Source organism: Symphalangus syndactylus, chromosome 8, assembly GCF_028878055.3.
Source record: "Symphalangus syndactylus isolate Jambi chromosome 8, NHGRI_mSymSyn1-v2.1_pri, whole genome shotgun sequence".
NCBI lineage: Eukaryota > Metazoa > Chordata > Mammalia > Primates > Hylobatidae > Symphalangus > Symphalangus syndactylus.
Genome location: NC_072430.2, coordinates 119021048 through 119043435, shown reverse-complemented (window position 1 = coordinate 119043435; position 22388 = coordinate 119021048). Strand labels below are relative to the sequence as shown.

General features: G+C 34.6%; 1 protein-coding gene across 3 annotated transcripts in view; it reads right to left on the bottom strand.

The window, feature by feature from the left end:
• VWC2L (von Willebrand factor C domain containing 2 like) overlaps nucleotides 1-22388 on the bottom strand; it is a 166280-nt gene that overhangs the window by 117641 nt on the left and 26251 nt on the right. Inside the window, exon 3 of one of the 3 annotated variants that reach the window (XM_063645691.1) lies at nucleotides 19201-19431. The exons of the other annotated variants lie outside the window; for them this stretch is intronic. Within the exon in view, the coding sequence (XP_063501761.1) occupies nucleotides 19346-19431 (86 nt within the window). The 3' untranslated portion in view covers nucleotides 19201-19345. Of the gene's footprint in view, nucleotides 1-19200; nucleotides 19432-22388 lie in introns of those variants that run through there. 3 annotated transcript variants of the gene reach the window in all.

Genomic DNA, 22388 nt, shown 5'->3' with positions numbered 1-22388 from the left:
GTCGATTAAATTTTCCATTTAAAAGTTTAGTTGAATTGATTTAAAAAATGTGATCCGACTATGTGCTGCCTAAAAGAAACCCACTTCCCCCTTAAAGACACTTATACATTGAAAGTAAAAGGATGGAAGAAGTTATTCCACAGAAATGGAAACAAAAAGTGAGCAGGAGTAGCTACGCTTGTATCACATACAACAGACTTCAAGTCAACACTAGTAAAAAGAGATAAAGAAGGTTATTATAATGATAAAGAGATCAATTCAGCAACAAGATATAATAATTCTAAACACATGTGCACCAACACCAGTGTATCCAGATATATAAAGTAATATTACTAGATCTAAAAGGAGAGATATACCCCAATGGAGTAATTGTTAGGTACTTCAAACCACTCTCAGCATTGGACATCATCTACACAGAAAATCAACAAGGACACATTGGATATAAACTGCACATTAGACCAAATGTACCTAACAGACATTTACAGAATATTTTATCCAACAGCTGCAGAATACACATTTTTTTCATCAGCACATGAAACATTCTTTGGGATAGACCATATGTTAGGCCATAAAGCAAGTCTCAACACATTTTTAAAATTCAAAATTATACCAAGTAACTTCTCAGACCACAATGAAATAAAACTAGAAATTAATAAGACAACTGTGGAAACTGTACAAATACATCAAAGTTAAACAATATGCTCCTAAATGACCACTAGGTAAATGAAGAAATTCAGATACTGAAAAAATTCTCAAATGGGATGAAAACACTACATACCAAAACCCATGGGAATAGAGCAAAAGCTGTGCTAAGAGGGTCATTTATAGCAATAACCACCTACATCTGAAAAGTAGAAAGATTTTAAATAAACAACCTAATGATGCCCCTTAAGGAAGAAGAAAAGCAAGAACAAACAAAACCCAAAATGAGTATAGAGAAAGAAGTAATTACAATCAGAACAGACTAAACAAATTAGAAGCTAAAAAAAATCCACATAGAATATCAAGGAAACAAAAAGTTGTTTTTTTGAAAAGATAAACAAAATTGATAAACTGTTAACTAGACTAACCATGAAAAAATGAAGACACACATACAAATCAGGAATTAAAAAGGAAACATTACAACTGATACTACAGAAATAAAAAAGATGACCAAAGGCTTGTATGAAAAGCTGTATGTTAACATACTGCAAATCTACGGGGAATGGACACATACAACCTACCAAGACTGAATCAGGAAGAAATAGAAAACCCGAATAGACCAATAATGAGTGATGAGGTAAAATCAGTAATGAAAAGTCTCCCAACAAAGAAACGCCCAGGACTTGATGGTTTTACTGCCACATTAGAAGAAAAACCTATTGTCCTCAAACTATTCAAAAAAACGGAAGAGGAGGAAATTTTCTCCAACTCATTCCTGAAGCCAGCATCACCCTGATTCCAAAACCAGACAAGGATACAATAGAAGAAAGAAAACTACAGGTCAATATCCCTGAAGAACATAGATGCCAAAATCTTCAACTAAATACTAACAGACCAAATTCAATGGCACATGCAAAAGATAATGCACCATGATCAAGTGAGATTTCTTCCAGAGATGTAGGGATGGTTCAGCATAACCAAATGCATAAATGTGATATATCATATCAAAAGAATGAAGGACAAAAACATTATGATCATCTCAAGAGAGACAGAGAAAGCATTTGATAAAATTCAACATCCATTCATGATAAAAACACTAGGCTTGGAACATGTCTCAACATAATAAAGCCCATATATAACAAACATATAGCAAAAACTATAATGAATGGGAAGAAGCTGAAAGTCTTTTTTTCTAAAAACTGGAACAAGACAAGAATGCCCACTTTGACCACTCCTATTCAACATAGTACTTGAATCCACAACCAGAGCAACCAGTCAAGGGAAATAAAAGGCATCCAAATTGGCTACAGGACAGTCAAATTACCACTCTTTGCAGATATGATGTTAATAAACCTAAAAATTACATCAAAAACTTTTGGATCTGATAAATTGCAGAATACAAAATCAACACATAAAAATCAATAGTGTTTCTATGCACCAACAACGAGCTAGTTGAAAAAGAAATCAAGACTTTAATTCCTTTACAAGGAATTACAACACTTTACAATACCTAACCCTTGTCCCACCAAAAACCTGTCTAGGAATAAATTTAAGTGAGGAGGTAAAAAGACCTCTACAAGAAAAATACTGATGAAAGAAATTGCAGTGGATGCAAACAAATGAAAAGATATTCCATGTTCATGGATCAGAAGAACATTGCTAAAATGATGCTTCTACCCAAAGCATTCTACAGACTCAACGTAATTTCTTTCAAAATACGAATAACATTTTTCACAGAAATTTTTTAAAATTCTAAAATTTGTATGGAATAAAAAAGGAGTCTGAATACTCAAAGCAATCTTGAGCAAAAAGAACAAAGCTGAAAGCATCACACTACTTGACTTCAAAATAAATTAAAAAGTTATAGTAATCAAAACATCATACTGTTGATGTAAAAACAAACACACAGACCAACAGAACATAATAAAGAACCCAAAAATAAATCCATATATTTACAGCCAATTGATTTTTGACAAAGATGCCAAGAACACATAGTAGGGGGAAAAAAACACTTTCTTCAATAAATGGTACTGGGAAAAGTGGATATTCATAAGCAAAGAATAAAACTAGTATCTTTCACCATATAAAAAAATCAACTCAAAATGGATTAAAGACTTAAAAGTAAGACCCCAAACTATAAAACTAGTAGAAGAAATCATAGGGGAAAAACTCCAGGATGTTGGTCTAGGAAAATATTTTATGGCTAAGACCTCAAAAGCACAGGCAACAAAAACAAAAATAGACACATGGAACTATATTAAACTAAAAAGCTTCTGTACAGCAAAGAATACAATCAACAGAGTGAAGAGACAGTAAGTTGAATGGGAGAAAGTATTTGTGAACTTTTCATCTGACAAAGGCGTAATGTCCGGAATATACAAGGGACTCAACAGCAAAAAAACAAAACAAAAACCCCCAACCAAAAAAACCCAAACAAACAAAAACCAAACAATCACGTTAAAAAGTAGACAAAGGATCTGAACAGACATTTCTCAAAAGAAGACATGCCAATAGCCAACAGGTATATGAAAAAATGATCAACATCACTAATCATCAGGAAAATTCAAGTCAAAACCCAATGAGATATCAGTTTACCCCAGTTAGAAATGCTATTATCAAAGAGACAAAAAAATAACAGATGCTGGTGAAGATGAAGAGAAAAGGGAACCTTATACACTTTTAATGGGACTGTAAATTGGTACAGTCATTATTGAAAACCGTACAGAAATTTCTTAGAAAACTAAAAAACAGTACTAATGTATAATCCAGCAATTCTACTACTGTATATTTATCCAAAGGAAAGGAAATCAGTGTATCAAAGGTATACCATCTCTGCCGTGTTTACTGTAGCACTATTCACAATAGCCAAGATAATGGAATCAACCAAAGTGTCTGTCAATGAATGAAGAAAGAAAATGTGGTATCTGTACACAATGAAATACTATTCAGATATAAAAAAATGACATAGCTTTTTTCAGCCACCTGGATAGAATTGGAGGACATTAAGTGAAATGAGCCAAGCACAGAAAGAGAAATACTCACATGTTTACACTTACATGTGGGAGCTAAAAAAGTTAATCTAATGGAGGTAGAGAGTCAATTGATAGTTATCAGAGGCAGGGGAGAGAGATTGTTCTGCGGTGAGTTAATGAGAGGATTATCTTATGTTGGTTAGTGGGTACAAACAAACAGAAGGAGTAAGTTCTAATGTTTGGCAGCAAAGTAAGGTGACTACAGTTAAAACAATAGATTGTATATTTCAAAATAGCTGGAAGAGGGGTCTTAAAATGTCCCCAACGCATAGCAATGATAAATGCTAGTGACGATGAGTATCCTGAATACTCGGAGTTGGTCATTACACATTCCATGCATTTGACAATATATTAAATGTACCCTATAAATATGTGCAAATATATTGGTTAAAAAATGAGAAAGCTGAAATTACATAGAATCAAAATATTAAAAGTTTACTAAGGGAATATTATTAACAACTTTATGACCATAAATCCAGCAGCTTAGATAAAATGGTATAATTCTTTAAAGATACAAACTTCCAAAGCTAACTCATGGTTATAAATATAAATTTATTTTAAAAATCTTTTTTACAAAGGAAACTGAAATTCAGATAGTATCATAGGTCACTGGTGAATTCTATCAAACATTTAACATATACATGCATACTAATTCTATACAAACTCTTCCAGAAAATTGAATAAGAGAGACTATGTTCCTAATTCATTCTATGCTGACAGCAATATCTTGATACCCAAACATGATAAATGCATCAACAGAAAACTATAATATGCCTCATAAGCTTAGATGACCAATTTTTAAACAATTTTAGCAAATCAAAATCGACCTTATGTAAAAAGGACAGTACCTTTGAACAAGTGCAGTTTATCTCAGGAATGCAAAGTTGACTTAGGCCAGGCGCGGTGGCTCAAGCCTGTAATCCCAGCACTTTGGGAGGATGAGGCAGGCAGATCATAAGGTCAGGAGATCAAGACCATCCTGGCTAACACGGTGAAAACCCATCTCTACTAAAAATACAAAAAATTAGCTGGGCGTGGTGGCGGGTGCCTGTAGTCTCAGCAATGGCGTGAACCTCGGAGGCAGAGCTTGCAGCGAGCCAAAATCGCGCCACTGCACTCCAGCCTGGGCAACAAACTGAGACTCTGTCTCAAAAAAAAAAAAAAAAAAAAAAATTGAAAATCATGTAATTCAGTATATTAGTAAACTAACATAAACCCCACATGATTGTCTCAATAGACACACAAAAATCCTTTAAGAAAATCCAACATCAATTCCTGAGTAAAAAAAAATATCCACAAAATCTTAGTAAAGTACTACTAGAAGGGGACTTTTTCAAACTGATAACAAGCATCTATGAAAAACCTGTTAATAAAATTATACTTAGGAAAGACTGATTATCCTACAAGATGAGAACAACAGAAGAATGTACAGTTTTTACCATCTCTATTCAACGTTGTGTGGGATGTTCTAAAAAGCATAATAAGATAAAAAGTAGAATGCATCCAAATTGGTAAGCAAGTAATAGAACTGTCTTTATTCACAGACAACATGATTGTCTATGTGGAAAATTCAACTGAATCTACATACACACACATAAAATAAAAAGCTACTAGATCCAATAGTTGAGTTTAACAACATTTCAGAACCCAAGAGGAATATATAAATATCAATTCTATTTCTATATGCTAGTGTCAAGTAGTCAGAAAATCTTTAAAAATCCATACTAACTACAAGAGTATCTAAGAGGCTGGGCGCGGTGGCTCACTCCTGTAATTCTAGCACTTTGGGAGGCAGAGGCGGGTGGACTGCCTGAGCTCAGGAGTTCAAGACCAGCCTGGGCAACAAGGTGAAACTCCACCTCTACTAAAATGCAAAAAATTAGCTGGGTGTGGCAGCACATGCCTGTAATCTCAGCTACTTGGGAGGCTGAGACAGGAGAAGTGCTTGAACCTGGAAGCAGGAGGTTGTAGTGAGATGAGATTGCACAACTGCACTCCAGCCTGGGCAACAGAGTGAGACTCCATCTCAAAAAAAAAAAAAAAAAAGAAAAATTCTTTGGGACAAAACTGAGCAAATATGTGAAAGGCCTGTACATTGAAAACTGCAAAATAGTGCTGAGAGAAATTAAGGAAGAACTAAATAAATGGAGAGACATACCATATTCATGAATTGGAAGGCTCAGTATTGTTAAGATGCTAATTTTCCTCAAGTGGGTGTATAGAGTCAATGAAATACCAATTAAAATTCCAATATACTTTTATGAGGGGAGATATAAATTGATAAACTGATTCTAAACTTCAGATAGAAAAGCAAACAACCTAGAACAGCTAAACAACTTTAGTAAAACAGAATACAGGGTTCAGAAATTATTGCATTTGTATATAAGCATAGACAGCTGATTTTTAACAATGATACAAATGCAATTCAGTGGAGAAGGAGTAGTTTTCTTGGCAAATGGTGCTGAAACAACTTGTTATGCATATTTAAAAAAAACCTTCAATCAGTTTCTTGCATCATATTCACAAATTAACTCAAAATGAATCATGGACATAAATGAAAACCTGAAACTAAAATACTACTATTAATAGGAAAAAAACAAAGGAAAAATATTTTTTTGACCAAGAGTTAGGTCAAGATTTCTTGGTTACAATCAAAAGCACAATTCATAAAATATTGATAAATTATATTGCTCTCCCAAAGACATTGTGAAAAGGATGAAAAGACATGCCATAGACTGATGGGAAATAGTTGCAAAGCATATGTCTCATAAGGGACTTGTCTACAGAATATATGAAGAATTCTCCAAACGCAAGAACAAGCTAATAAAAAAATGAGCAAATGATTTGAACAGACATTTCACCAAAGAAGATACACAGGTGGAAACATATCATATGAAAATACACTAATCCTCACTAGTCATTAGGAAAATGCAACTTAACACCACAATGACAGAACAATACATGTTTACTAGAAGAGCTAAAATTAAACAAGACTGGTAATTCCAAGCATTGGTGAGCAGGTGGAGGAACTGGCAGTCCCGTTTTTTATGGGAATTTGAAATGGTATAGCCATTTTGAGGCACTTTGGCATTAGAAAAAAGTTACATATACATCTACCATATGATCTAGGATTCCACTCCTAGGCATATTCAAAAAAGAAGGTATCCATACAAAGGCTTCTGTTTAGTTCTAGCAGCTTTATTTGTAATAATAAAAAATTAGAAACAACCTAAATGTCCATCAACAAGTGAACAGATAAATTATACTGTGGTGTAGCTATGTGATGAAGTAGTTAAAAAGGAATGAACTATTGATACATGCTACAGCATGTATGAATCTCAAAATAATTATGCTGAATGAAAAAAGCTAGATGAAAGAGAGTAGAGACTAGCCTGGGCAACATGGCAAAAACCCGTCTTTACAAAAAATTAGCCAGGCGTGGTGGTGTGCATCTGTAGTCCCAGCTACTGGGAGGCTGAGGTGGGAGGATCATCTGAGCCCAGGAGGTTGAGGCTGCAGTGAGCTGTGACTGTGCCACTGCACTCCAGTCTGGGTGACACAGCTAGACCCTGCCATGCACACACACACACACACACACACAAACAAAGCCAAAAACAAACAAACAAAAGAGAGTGCATACTGAATGAGTCCATTTATACAAAGTGCTAGGAAATGCAAATTGATATACAAGGACTGAAAGCAAAACAGATTGCCTGGAATGGGATGGGGCAGAGAAGGACTGGAGGGAAGAACTACAAAGGAGCTTGAAGGAAGTTTTAGGAGTGATGACTATGTGTATTATCTTGATTATGACAATAGTTTCACAGGTATACATGTCAAAACAGGAAATTATATTTTAAAAATGTACAGTTCATTTAATTATATCTCAATAGAGTTGTTTAAAAATGAAAATTTTTAAATAAAATCATGACATAAAATTTTATTAATAGTTGCCATGACTCATATCCAGAAATAATGTTACTTGAAACAATCACTTCTTTGTAATACATCAGTAAAGAAGACTCTGATGAATGAAAAAGGAATTAGCAACCATTATTCATCTCACATTACCTTTCCTTTCATTATTGTGCCTTCTTGAGTGACTTTTGCTGCCTTTAAAAATCGGTTGAATTTAGCTCTCAATGCTCATGATTTTGTTATTAAAAAATGCCATGAGCCTTAGGAATAGCCATTCTTGGCAGCCTAACCTGAATACTATCTCCCTGGTATCTCCCACCTATTTCCACTTCTAGGCCCTGGAGGACTTGCCTTTGCCCCTACTGAGATTTAGCATTCATAGATCTTCTCCAACCCAGGTGGCCTTGCTTTGACTCTTGGGCATTTTGGGGTCTGACCCTTACTTTCCAGCCTTATCTTTCTTCTTGTCTTAGTAGAACATTCTCACAGGTAGTCATTGGATGACAATTATTTCAGCTTTTACTGCCCCCACTCCCACACCCACCCACTTATCCTTCCTTAGGAAGGATTTTTAGAACGAATTTCTTAATATTAGCACCTAAAAAGAAGTATATGTTTCTTGATCTTTGAGCAACAGAATTTCTGGAGGCCTTGTTAAGACATAGAATGAGGGTCCCAGTCCCAAATTTTCTGATTGTAAAAATCTAGAATGGGTTCAGAAATGTGCATTTTTAACTAGCTTATACCTAATATTGATGCTGCTGGTCTGGGACTACACTTTAGGAACTACTGATTAAGAACACAGGCTTTGAAATTTGATGGAGTGTGGTTCAAATCTCAGCAATCTAAGGGCAATTTACTTATTTTAGCTCAGCTTCAGCTTCCTCCTCCACAAATTAGTAATTATAATTATTTCCTCTTTATAGGACTGTTGTAAAGGTTAAATATGTTAATGCCTTCAAGCACCTAAACATATCAGGGCTTAATAAACAAGAGCCAGTGTTACTCTTAGTAGTTATATTAATCATCATTAGAGCAGCCATTGAGAAAACATGTGAAAAGGGCAACTATTCCCCTCAGCAGGTGTCATCAGCAGAGACCCCTTTCCATCCCGCTCTCCCAGCACCCATTGCCCACTGACTCATCCTACAGGCATCTATCCCAGGAGCCTTCTATTCTCTGGGTTAGGATTCTCCTGCTGTCTCCCTGTCATCCAGGGTTTGCTCTTCCCCATATTCCAACTAATTGGGTCCATATTTTATGACTTAGTCATATGATTAACACAAGAATGCTCCACATTAGGAAAATATATGTAACTAAACTGATGTGTTTAATACCTGATGTTTCAACTATTTCCCTCAAATTTTTAGTAACATTCATTATGCAAATTTTAGAAGGGAAAGGAATTGGAGTGTGAGAGTATTTTGGAATCCACGTGGGTACCTAGACACATACTGTGATAGGCTAGAAGGGTCACCATAGTGATGGGTTGAACAGCTTTTCTGTCCCTCTCTGATGACACTGCATAGGGGGCTGATTACTTCACTCAACTAAGACCTGACTCTTGCACTTACTGTAAGTGTAAGAATTCAATGAAGATTTTGCCATCAGCCTGCAGGAGTTCTGGCTTGAAAGGCTCAGGTGCTTTCCTCTTCACTGCAGACTCCCTCCTGGGTTCCTTGTCATTGCCATCTTTCCCCGTTCTCAAAGGAGTCATCACATCTAATCCAAAGACACCAATAACCCTATACCTTAAACACATGAATCAGTGCCTAGTGTCCTGCATCTTGCCCCTATTTCAAACCCTAACACAGAAGGTTGGAGCAGTAGGCTTTCAAAATTTGGACACAACACTGCCAACTATGTAATTATTTAACAACATGGTAAAGTAACCGAGCTTAGCTTTCCAGAAGGCAGATATATTGCTTTAGGGACCTTTCTGCAAAACATATGAAAGTAATGGGTAAAAGGAAGGAACGACTCGGGGCTGGCTAGTTATCCACCCTGACAAGCAGTAGCATTTATGGCTGCTCTTTTCTATCACCTTGTACAAACGAAGTACATGTAAGCAAAATAAGTATGCATGCAGGAACTTCCTATTTCCCCTTTCTCAATTGAGGGGCATCCAACCATAAATATATTTCAAAAGAGGTTTAACATTTCTGATAGATTGATTTGAAGCAGCTCAGAGCTACATTTAAATATCAGAGGTCTTGCTGCAAGGGCTTCCTGCCACTGCCACAACAATTCTTGGAGGATTTCCCAATCACTACGTGTCAAAAGTGGTATTGGTTGCAAGTTTCCTTTGTTCGTGTTTTATGCCATATTTCTGACTTATTTTTAAGTCGCATAATGTGATATTTAGAATTAACTATTATCCCCTACAATCGATTTTTTCTCCCACTGCTCTGATATCAAGGCACATTTTCTTTGTTTCTTGTCTTCACATTAAATTCTGTCGATTTTACCAAAATGTTTCAAATCACATATTTGTGATGTGTTAGAAAGCTCATGGCTTTCTAACCTCTTAAAAAGTCCAATCAACCCCCTATGCTATGTTATCTGAGATGGACAGAAAAGCTGCTCAATACTTCTAGCCTACCACAGTGTATATCTGGGTACCCACACTCATTCAAAAATACTCTCACACTCGCAATCCCTTTCCCTTCTACAATTTTCATAATGAATGCCACTAAACATTTGAGGGAAATAGCTGGGACATCAGGTATTAAACACACCAGTTTAGTTACATATATTTTCCCAAGGTGGAGCATTTTGGGGCTAGTCAGATGGCTGAGTCATAAAATACAGCCCCAATTAGTTGGAATGTGGGGAAGAGCAAACCTTGGATGACGGGAACAGCAGGAGGGTCCCGGCCCATAGAGGAGAAGACACCTGGGATGGGTGCCTGTAGGATGACTCAGAGGGCAATGAGTGCTGGGAGAATAGGTTGGAAAGGGGTGTTTGCTGATGGTACCTGCTGAGGGAGCAGCTGCCCTTTTCATGTGTTTTCTCAATGGCTGGTCTAATGATAATAATTAATGTAACTACTAAGTAATACTGGCTCTTGTTTATTAAGCCCTGGTATGTTTCAGGTGTTTTGCAGACATTAACATACTTTATCTTTAGAATTTGATAAATACATCATTGAGAATGATACTGGGTAATGTATAACATTAATTTTGCACTAAAGTGACCCACACATTACATGAAGTCTGTTCTTAATAAACAGGAGCTTTAGGTATCCATGGTGAGATTATGAAACAGTGAAAGTTCAAGCTAGACCTGGTTTCCCCTGGCAATCCGTCTGTCTTTTCTTGATCATCTGGCTCTGCCTCCTATCAGTTAATGTGTGCAGGCTAATCTTAGTGGGAAACAAAACCAAACTTAATTAGAAAAGTAATCTTCTGAGAAGCACCTTCCTTCCCACCATGCAAAGCATCCTAGACTCTCTATGTGAAAGTTGTTCTGTATGAAATGGAAAACAAATACATTTCAAAAGGTAATTTAAAATAACTCAAATAATCAGACTTCTTATTTAATTACAGCTATATTGAAGATACAATATGGGTGTGTGTGGATTCATTTATTCACAAACATATATATTTGCATCTACAATGTGTTGTACATAGTAAGAATACAACTGTGAACAAAATAGATAGAAATCTTTGCTTTCATGTGGTTTACCCTTGTGTCCTGAGGAGGGGAGACCAGCAAGTCAATAGGTGAAGTAGTTATTTATGTGGCAGTAGGTATGGTGGAGAACAATAAAGCAGCAAAATGGACTAGTCGGTGGTGATTTGGGTTGTTAACTCATAGCTCATAGAACCATATGGGGATCACAGTCCAGGGTTTGAGGGATACCCTGGTGGTTGGTTCTGGGCTTCTGGTGGGGTCTGAGACAAGCAGGGAAAAAGGGCATCATCAGATCAGTCCTAAGATTTCTAAGCTAGGCAGTGAGGGTAAGACAGTGACTGTTGGGAAAGGAGGGGTTGGGATCTTTTCAGGAGCACCCAGCATCCTTCTTCAACAATGACGTGGAGATGCAAAAGCCCAAGAAGGTTTAGACGGAGGGAATCTGGGGCTTTGTGCCTGAGGAATCCGAACATTAGAGTCTCTTGTTCCAGATGTGTAAAATTCTGAGGAAGATAGAGGGATAACCTCCTAGAGGCCTTCTAGGCTCATCTTGCCTGAACTCTTTTGAAGGCATTTAAATTTAAGGATGAAGAACACACCACAGCTTTGTTTTTATTTTTGTCAGCCTGCACAAAGGTTACACAAAACCAGTTCAGGGGACGGTGGTGGAGTGGTAGGGCACAGTTTGCTCTGGGATTCCAACTCCCTGAAAAGCTTAGGGTATTATATCCCAATGCTGATGTGAAGTGAAGAAGTGAATGTAACTTCCTAGCATGTCTACATCAGAGAGTAGGTTTAGATGAAGCTAGACTGTGTACCTTTATTTGTGCCTTCAGTGTGAGCAGTTACCACTTGATCTCTGGGTACCTCTGAGAGATATATGGATGTCTGGGCTCTGTGAAGAAGAGCTTGGAGGTCACTGTGGACTGGAGACTCACCACTCCTGTATTGTTGTATTGGAGTTGTATTGCACCTTCAGTGAGGCTCTCATAGCCAGTGGTTTGAACCTCTCTGGAGAGATACCATTTCTAGGTATTCATGAATCTTGGCAACAGTGAATGCCTTTGCTTCCCAGTCAGACCCCACCCCATTTAATTCTGAAACTATATCCAACTCCCAAGGTGATCCCAGTTTCCCATTTTCTGCCATGCACACTTCACAGAGGTGGTTTATTAGAGAGTCTGTCTACAATCCTAGAAAAGAGGAATACTCTATAAAAACCATAATTGAAGAGAGGTTCAAGAATGAGACAGGAACGAGGTTTAAGAATAGTTTTCAGGCCGGGCGCGGTGGCTCACGCTTGTAATCCCAGCACTTTGGGAGGCCGAGGCGGGCGGATCACGAGGTCAGGAGATCGAGACCACGGTGAAACCCCGTCTCTACTAAAAATACAAAAAAAATTAGCCGGGCGTGGTGGCGGGCGCCTGTAGTCCCAGCTACTCGGAGAGGCTGAGGCAGGAGAATGGCGTGAACCCAGGAGGCGGAGCTTGCAGTGAGCCGAGATTGTGCCACTGCACTCCAGCCTGGGCGACAGAGCGAGACTCCATCTCAAAAAAAAAAAAAAAAAAGAATAGTTTTCAGGGATACACTCAACAGTATGCCTAGCTAGTTTTTGAGTCCTATTATCTCCAAGATTATATGAATGTTTATGAAAAAATTCCATATGTATGTGTTCAACACCCTTCCATCAGTCTCTCAAGCGTCCTGCAGAATGGGGTACTGAACACTAAAGTACTGCATGCCACTTGAAGAAGTGCGTGCAACTTCCTAATGTGTCTGTTTTCAAGGGAGAAAATGCATGTTTTGTGGGGGGACTGGACTCAACATTTCAACCATTTACATAGGGAAAAAATAGTCCCCAAGTATTTTCCATATCTTAAGTGAGAAACACAGAAAACGTTCAAAATTTTGCATGTTAGCCTTCCTTTCTGCATTTTCTTGAAGACCAGGTAGCCCTGATAATTCTAGAAGCGATATGATTAGCAGGAAATGAACGTGGCATTAATTTTTTATTGTGTCAACATTGTAAAATAATACTTCTAAAATCTAATTTGCTGATGAATTAAGAGGGAATCCTGTTGGTTTAAGAGAATATAAACATAAATATTTTCTTTCATATTTTGGAGGAAGCTTTATGAAAGAAACAGGAAATTATTGTTTGTGGCTCATTAAAATAGCTATTTGTAATTATTCCGTTTTGACATCTACTTTATAAGAATATGATAATTCTGACCTTCAGTTGTAGAGATGCAGACTTTGAAACTGCCTTTCATAGGACATGCTTGCATCATGAACTGCTTCAGGGGCTCTGCAGCCAACGTATGTGTGCAGCTGCCAGAAAATGTTTCATGTTCAGTGTGTTTGTTTCATGTCTTTTATGCTTATCACTAATTGTCTACCTAAACAGAAGTGAGAACATATTAAATTAAGGTGGACAATTTGCACCCAATTCTCAAATTTAAAAAGCTGTTTTTTCAAGTAGTTTCATAAAAATGTAAATGGATATACTTAAGTGAATATTTTAGCAATTTCCCTAATAGATGCATAAAATAGTCAATGAGGCTTTCTAAATGCTTTGAAAAGAATCTCATAGTTAAAGGTGTTGAAAAGTCAAGTGGTAGAAATTATTAGTTGGTTAATTAGTTGATAGAGTACACATTTTAATAAGAAGTCATAGTATAATTTCTAATAAGGAACATGCTATTGATTTTTTTAGTAAAAGAAATAATTATATCATCCTGGTTATAAATTGTATTTTCTCTTTTAATAGTAATTTTAAATCACAAGGATAATATGTACTTGTTGCAGGACATTTAGAAAATATAGGCTTGTCAAAGGAAGAAAATAAAAATTATTAGCATATAGAGTTATCATATAGAGTTAAGCAGTACTAATATTCTGAAGTATTTCCTTCTAGTCTTTTTTCCTATACATGTATTTTCTTTTTAGTAAAAATAGGGTCTCTCTATATATGACCTATAACTATATATATATGTATGTACATATATAGTTTCTGGCTCATTAGTTTAATATTGTAAACATTTGTGAGGGAAATGCTTTTATTTTTTTCTATAATATTACTTAAAATGCTTTCTTAGTAGTTCATATAGATATACTGTGGTTTCTTTAACCAATCACTTTATTCTTAAATATTTAGGTTTCAGTTTTTCCAAGTTATTGCTATTATCAAACAACTTTATAACAACTATATCCATGTACACCATTTAAATTTCTTATCTCATTATTTTTGATCAATTTTTTAAAGTGTCATTGCTGCATTAAAGGTCCATACATTTTTACTGCCCTTCAGAGACCATATATCATTTACACTCTTACCAGTAGTGTGTGAGAATGCTTGTTACATTTTACCTTTCCTAAATTAGATGCTGTCTTATTTATATTTACTTGTTTATTTTTCTTAACCTAACTACTCAACATGGTAGCAATCTTCTTTTAATATATGAAAAAACTTACAGATGAAATTATATGTTACTTATACATTTTTCTATACATTTCTATACATTTAGAAACTATTTGCTTTTGTGTTTAAGAAGAGCTTCCCTATTCTCAGAACAAGTTAATATTTACAGTATTTTCAACCTACCTTTATGATTTTATTTTTTAGATTTAGAATTTTAATCCAACTTAAATTTATTTTTATCTTTTTATATAACAGGTAAGGTAGCAATGTAATTTCACTTTTTTAAAAAATGAACTTTTCTAGAAAAATACATTCTTTCATCAGATATTTGGATGTCACCTTAATTGTATACTAAATTGTAATACACACATGGGTTACTTTTTTACTTTCTAGTCACTTCTGTTTATTTCTGTTCCAATAGCACATTGGTTAAAATTACATCTTTATATATTAATATAGCTGGTATGTTGAATTTTCCAATGCCCCAAATGCATTTTTTCATGTATTTAAAATTTTTACAAGAAATGTCTATTTTGTCAACTTATTTAAAAAGTTACGTCCCATAGAAAATTGTATAGAATTTCCATTTAATTTATTCTTAGATAACCTAATTTGAGTTTTTACATTTAGAAACCTGGTTTGTTTCCTTATTGGTTTTAATAGGTTTTAATAAACTTTGTGGCTTTTGTAAAATATGTATCCCCCCAAATTAATGTTTATTCATTTTCTCTGGAATGTCTTTTGAAGTTTTTGGCCCATTTAAAAAATAGAGTCATTGATCTTTTCAAAACAATCTATTTCTAAGAGCTCTCTCTATATGAGAATTATGGGATAAAGTAGGTATTACATTTTTTTTCTGATAACTATCCAGTTTCCCAGCACAGTTTGTTCTACAAACCTGCTTTCCCCCATTGATTTGAAGTACAACTTCATCGCATACCAAATTTTCATATGTAGTTAGGACTGTTAAACTTTCTATTATATTTTATTGATATCTCTGCATCATTCACTAGTGCCAAAATTTTCTTTTAATACATATATGTGTTATTTTATACATGTATATGTGTATATATAAATGTTTTGACACCTGCACGTTCATTTTTTACCATTATCTTACTAAATTCTCTTGTTTATAGTAGTTTTTGTCAATTTTCTTGGGGCTTTCAAGAATGCAATCACATATCATCTGCAAATAGTGACATTTTTACCTCTTTCTTTCCAATTTTCCTCCCTTGAATTCTCTTTTCTAATTGCACTAGCTAGTATGTATGTATTCATCTATCTATGTATCTGAAATGTAAGATGATAGTAGACATCATTGTCTATATCTGACTATCGGGAATGTCTTTAGTGTTTACCTACTAAACATAACTCCAGCCTTTTAGGCTGAGGTAGATATATTTTTATCATGTAAAAATTGTCCACTTCAGTCTTGTTTTATCAATAATATTTGTCATTACTTTTTGCTTATTAATGTATAATGTTATTTTATAGAAATAACATGCTCTTTCTCCTCAATTGACCAACAAGGCAAATTATACTAACAGGGTTCCTAATATTGAACTATCTTTGCAGACCCCTACTAAATCCCATTTGGTTAGGTTGCGTAATTATTTTAATCGCTGCTAGCTTCTGTTTGCTAACAAAATATACAATGCCTTTCTGACAATCTCTGAAAATCCAGTTTTTTTTTTGTTTTGGTTTATGTTTTTGTTTTGAGATGGAGTCTTGCTCTGTCACCCAGGCTGGAGTACAAGGGCGTGATCTCAGCTCACTGCAACCTCTGCCTCCCAAGTTGAAGCAATTTTTCTGCCTCAGCCTCCTGAGTAGCTGGGATTACAGGCACGCACCACAGACAGCTTTTTTTGTTGTTGTTGTAGATACAGGATTTCACCATGCTGGCCAGGCTGGTCTCGAATTCCTGACCTTGTGACCTGCCCGCTCCAGCTTCCCAATGTGCTGAGATTACAGGTGAAAGCCACCACACCTGGCCTTTTCATGACTTGGATACAAAACCTCAGGTGAGATTAAACCCTGACCTGAGATGATATTAGACTCTTCATTATATTTATTCAGTCTCCTTAGTGTCATCATTACGTATTTTGTTGCAGAAATATTCATGTAATTGATTGAAGAATGCTTTCCTAGACCACTAGTAATATATTATACAATATATGAACTGCATTTCCTCTGCCAAATCTAGAACTCAGGGATTTAGATCGAGGATTTTTTAATGGTATTTTATTTAAGATTTCCCCATTAATAATCATAAGCAAGGTAGCTTTTTAGCTTCATTTTTTTAGTTTGCAATCTTTTTGGTTTGTATCAATATTATATACCATTTAAAAAAAGCTTTTTTCTTGCCTTTTCTCTAGAAAAATTTCAATAAAATTTGGATTATTTTTTCTTCAAATGTTTGATAAAATATTTTAAATTATAAATATATATTTGTAAAAATTATTTAATAAAGAGGCTGTGAAATAAAATGTCAAAGTTCCCTGCTTCTAGATTCTTACTTCCATTTCTTACTTCCTGTTCTGATCACTGGGTTACTGTTAATAATTTGGTGTGTATTCTTTCAGAACTTTATCAATGCAACATGCAAAAATAAAAAGGGATTTAAAAATAATCTTATTTGATTTTTTAGTGAGATAATAATTTTTGTATTTTGTGAAACTTTGTATTTTGTATGTGAACTACCTGTTCACATCTATTGTTTTTGTTAATTTGTAAATATTTAATGTTTTAAAGACTTTAGCTGTTTTCTCTACCTTCTCACTTCTGCCTAAAAGAATCATTATTAACATTCTATTATGTAGCCACTTAACTTTTTTCGTATACACATACAAATTCGATATCTATTTAAAATGGTATCTTACTGGCCGGGCACAGTGGCTCATGCCTGTAATCCCAGCGCTTTGGGAGTCCGAGGCGGGCAGATCACAATGTCAGGAGTTCAAGACCAGCCTGGCCAACACAGTGAAACCCCGTCTCTACTAAAAATACAAAAATTAGCCAGGCATGGTGGCAGGCACCTGTAATCCCAGCTACTTGAGAGGCTGAGGCAGGACAATCACTTGAACCCAGGAGGCGGAGGTTGCAGTGAGCTGAGATTGTGCCACTGCACTCCAGCCTGGGCGACAGAGTGAGACTCCGTCTCAAAAAAAAATAAAAATAAAAATAAAAAAAATAAAAATAATAAAAAAAAATAAAGGTGTCTTATTTAAAATAAAAATCTTATTTTATTATAAGATACATATTTCATTTTAAATTGTATAACATAAAATGTACACATTAGATATATAGTATACATTATATTACATACAAAATGATATGTATTCTTCTATACAGTTTTTGCTTTATTTTACATGGCAGTAAAAAATATCAGTAGTCTTTTAAAAGGCTGTTATATATTTAATTACTCCAGTGAAGAATTACTAGGTTTTCTCCCAACTTTTCACTCTCAAAATGGGGTGAAAATTTTGTACGTGAATGTGGGACAAAGTATAAAAGGTGAAACTGCTGAGTTTCAGGGATACAGACATTTTGAAAGAAAGTGTCTTTTAAAAAGTTTATAACATTTTCTCCACTCAAGTTTCTTAACTCTTCTCAATACTTTTGCTGATATGAGGCACCATCTATCCCACATTATCATCAATAAAAAATTGATATCCCATTGTTTTAATTTCTATCTCCTTATCCTTTTGGTGATTAAGTATTATATATTTTTCATATATTTATTAGACAATTCATTTTCTTATGTAAATTTCCTTTATTTGCTCTTTGCCCATTTCCTTCCCTGTAGAATTACTTTCCTTTCTTATTTATTTTAAGGAGCTCTTTATGTATTAGAGATATTAACAATTTTATTTGGCAAATATGTTCTCCCAAGGACCTTTAGAAGGTATTGGATACCTGTGAAGTCCCTTCTCTTTCTTATTGTGCATGGCTCATCCCCTCTGTTGTCCTCTTCTTTTCATTAATATTTGCCCTTTTGCCTAGTTTATTTTCTGCTCATTTGCATCACTACTAAACTAGAAGAGAGTGAGGGACATAGAATTAAATATTTGAACAGGGCTTGTGACAACTTTAGTTGAAAGGAACAGAAAACTTGATGTGTGTACAGGATTTTGTGGGAGCGTTCTGTCTTTTCAAATTTTTCATGGGGTAACATTTCCTTCTGAGCCTTGAATAATGACTGACTGTGTATTCCAGTGAAAACACAGAACTCACTGACATACCAGCTATTGAAATGTAAAAAATGCAGTCTGTCATTTGGATGCTCCAATGATCAAATATTTTGATAACTGACTACATATTTTATTTTTTAATGCAGATGTTCAGCATTCTATAAATATGGATTCTTAATGACTTGAGACAAAAATATTAGGATGTCTGAACAACTGAAGAATGGAATGAGTGGCTGCAGAGCAAGAGTTTGAAATTAATATTAATTCACATACAAAAATAAATGATAGGTATTCTTAGCTATATACATAATATATACATACAGCCACGTTACTAGTCAAATTTATGGTCAGTTTCCAAATGTTTGAAATATTTCTGTGACATTCCAAACCATAATGTTTTCTTTAAATAGATGCTGTGCTAAATTATTTTTTTCATACCATAAAAACAAAAATCCATGAAGAGTGCTCATTAATTCATATGGAAAGGCCTGGGGCTGAAAGATAGGTCAAAGTAACACAATCTCAGGGAAAGAAAAACAGTCTGAAAATGTCATATTTTTCAGGAAGGCATTTGTATTGCTAGTTCTTGGAGCTGTGTAAAGGAAAGAGAAACAAATGCTTAATAATATTTTTGAAACAATAAATTCCTATGTCAATCCCCCCAATTCTCACCAAATAAAAAATTACTCTCATCTTTTTCCTCCTATTATGTGTCTTACGTAGACTCTGTCCAGTCATTCGTATCTTTCCTTAGTGTTTTTATTTTATTCAGGCTAAATTGATAGACTGTTCTTGGAACTGAACTAATCTTAATGTGAATAGATTACTGTATATTTTATAGTTTGGGTATAGTCATTGATAACCATTGAGAATCTTGTTTATGGTAATCACTGAGACAAGAAAATTTAAAACTCTCTTCTTTACACAATTAGAGAAAATTCCTGGAATATATGTTCTTAAATTTATTCTTAAAATTATATTATCGAGAATAAAGACATGGTACCATTGTTTAGGGAGTAGATTACCCTGCACTTTATAATATTAAAATATTTATTTCTAAAGATCATTGTTTATTTTCATTGGTAAACAGTTTTACGGAAAAACTATGTACATATTGTTATACTTCTTTGTTTTGCTTGCTCTTAAATAATATCAAAACAAATATTTCTGTGTTAGCTGAATGTTGAGTTATAAGGTTAGTTGTGATGGATTCTATCACATTCAAAAGTTTATATCTTTTAAGTTTAAATCATATTTTAAAAGTTTTATAACTTTAATGCCTTGTGCTTTTGGCAAGTTGTAATTCAGGAAGGCAGAAAAATCATTTTTAATATGAAAAACCAAAGTATTTGACAGCCAAGATAATAAGCATTTATGCAAACTGGAAATTACTTGCTCTCCAAAATAACCATTTATGAAGATTTAAGAAAATGAAGAAAATGTTATGACTGTTTATAAGTTAAAATTCATTGCATCTACCTTGAATCCATAGGATGTATTTTTAGCTTATCGTTGCTTTTTAAAAATCTATGACATAGCAACTGTATTTAAAATAGTTTACACTATAATGGGCATATTTATTATGGTTATAGTTAATAACCACATATAATGAGATAGACTTAAATCATGTGCTGGAAACTTAAGTTATTCCAGTTATATTGTCATAATAAACATTTATTTTTCCTCCATGTCTTCTATATATCATTCATCTGTTTCTGTTTTCTGGGCTAGGCTTAGAATGAGAGCCAACAAAACCTGGGACTCAGTCTGTCTTCTCAATAAAATTATTGGTACCACTGGTGGTCATAGGTGTTTTCAGTAGTTCTTGATACATTCTTATTTGGCAATGATTATACTTTAGTTTTGGGGCATATGTGACTGACTAGTGGCATTTAATAACAAAAAGATAACATCTCATAATGTTATATTACAATCAGTCCTTCCACTAATTTAAACTCAGATTCATTTCCCTTATTTAAGAAAAGAAAATTTGTTTGGAAGTACCAAGAGGGAAAAGAAGTGGCCATTTCATAGTGCTTCATGATTTAAAAAATATCAGAAAACTTAACATACCTTGTGTACTTAGCATCTGTTTATCAGAAATACTAGTGGTTACTAATTAATTAACTGATCGAACAAGTAAAGTCTATTCATTATACACTTTTGTACAAAGAGGATTTCATTTGGAGAAAAATTTCTACTTTGACATGATTGAGAGAAATAGGATAATCTTGGGCGACATCAAATTAAGTGTAACTAGTTTGTAGTGGCTGATTTAGCATATGACATAGACATTAGTTCTGGGTATATTATGGGCTTTAGTATAGGGTCACTAGAAGGATGTGATAGATGCACGTGTAAAAATTATATTTTAAACATATGCTTTACATGTTCTAATTCTATGAGTATGCTGAATGTGTCTAGACAAGAAATTTTAACTATAACCATAATTGTGAGACAAAGCTAAAAGTGAGACAAAGCTAACCAGAGCCACGTGGGGAAGGCAAGAGCCTCAAGGACTTGTGTAGACAGTTGCTTCTAGGGGAAAAAAAGAAAAAAAATGCAGTCTTCAGTCCAAGAACTGTCAATCCAATTTTTAAAGATTGATTAGGTAGTTGAGTTTTTCTTCCTTTTATCCTTGGAGAAAATGAAAAATAACACTTTCTATTCTACTTTAGACTCACCATTCATATATTTTATGACAGTTTGGTCTCACCTGAGCCTTTTCCTCTCTAGGACAAATTATGCTAACTCTTTCTGCCTGTCCTGATAGGTCCTATTTTTCAACCACTAAATCGTCGTATTGTTCTTTCTTGTATCTTTTCCAGTTTTTTCAGTCCCTTTAAAATTTTAAAGTCTTAAATTTAATATCTTTGCATATATTTATTTTCGATGAGTTAGAACTTTAGGAGTGTTATTTCTTTCAGCTAAGTGAGAGAGATGGTCACTATGACAGGTAGATTGGAGAAAGGAGATAAGAAGAAAAGGCGAAGCAACAGATGAGCAACTTAATATTGAAGTTAATGGATTTATGTGATCAGAAATAGCAAAACCTGTATCTGGAAAATGTCACAAAGGTTTTTAATAAGTCCTTTGGAAGATACCAAAACACAAAAAATCATTATCAGAAACAACCAGAGCTACTTTAAAAATCTTTTAAAAGATGTTTTATCTTTTATAAAAGGTAAAAGATATCTTTATGCTTATTTTTACTAATTATCCTTCTGTAAAGGAAAAGATTAGTAGGTGAGCTACAAATTCAGAACAAAAAATAATAGAGAAAGATGGCCATTGCCAACTTAAGGAAAGGCATAGGAATTCAGCATGAGAGTGAGTGAGCTTATCTTAATTAGGGGCTAGAACCACTTTTTCAAGCAGATATTAATGACACAACATTTGTGGAATGTGGCCTAGTAAAGAATTATTTTTTCCTTTTCGGTAATACATGGTCACAAGGCAAAGTGCACTATTGGCTCTGTCGGCGCACTGTCTTGGGTTTATAGCATTGCATTGTCTTCTCTGCAGCATCATGTTGATTTTGGGTGATTA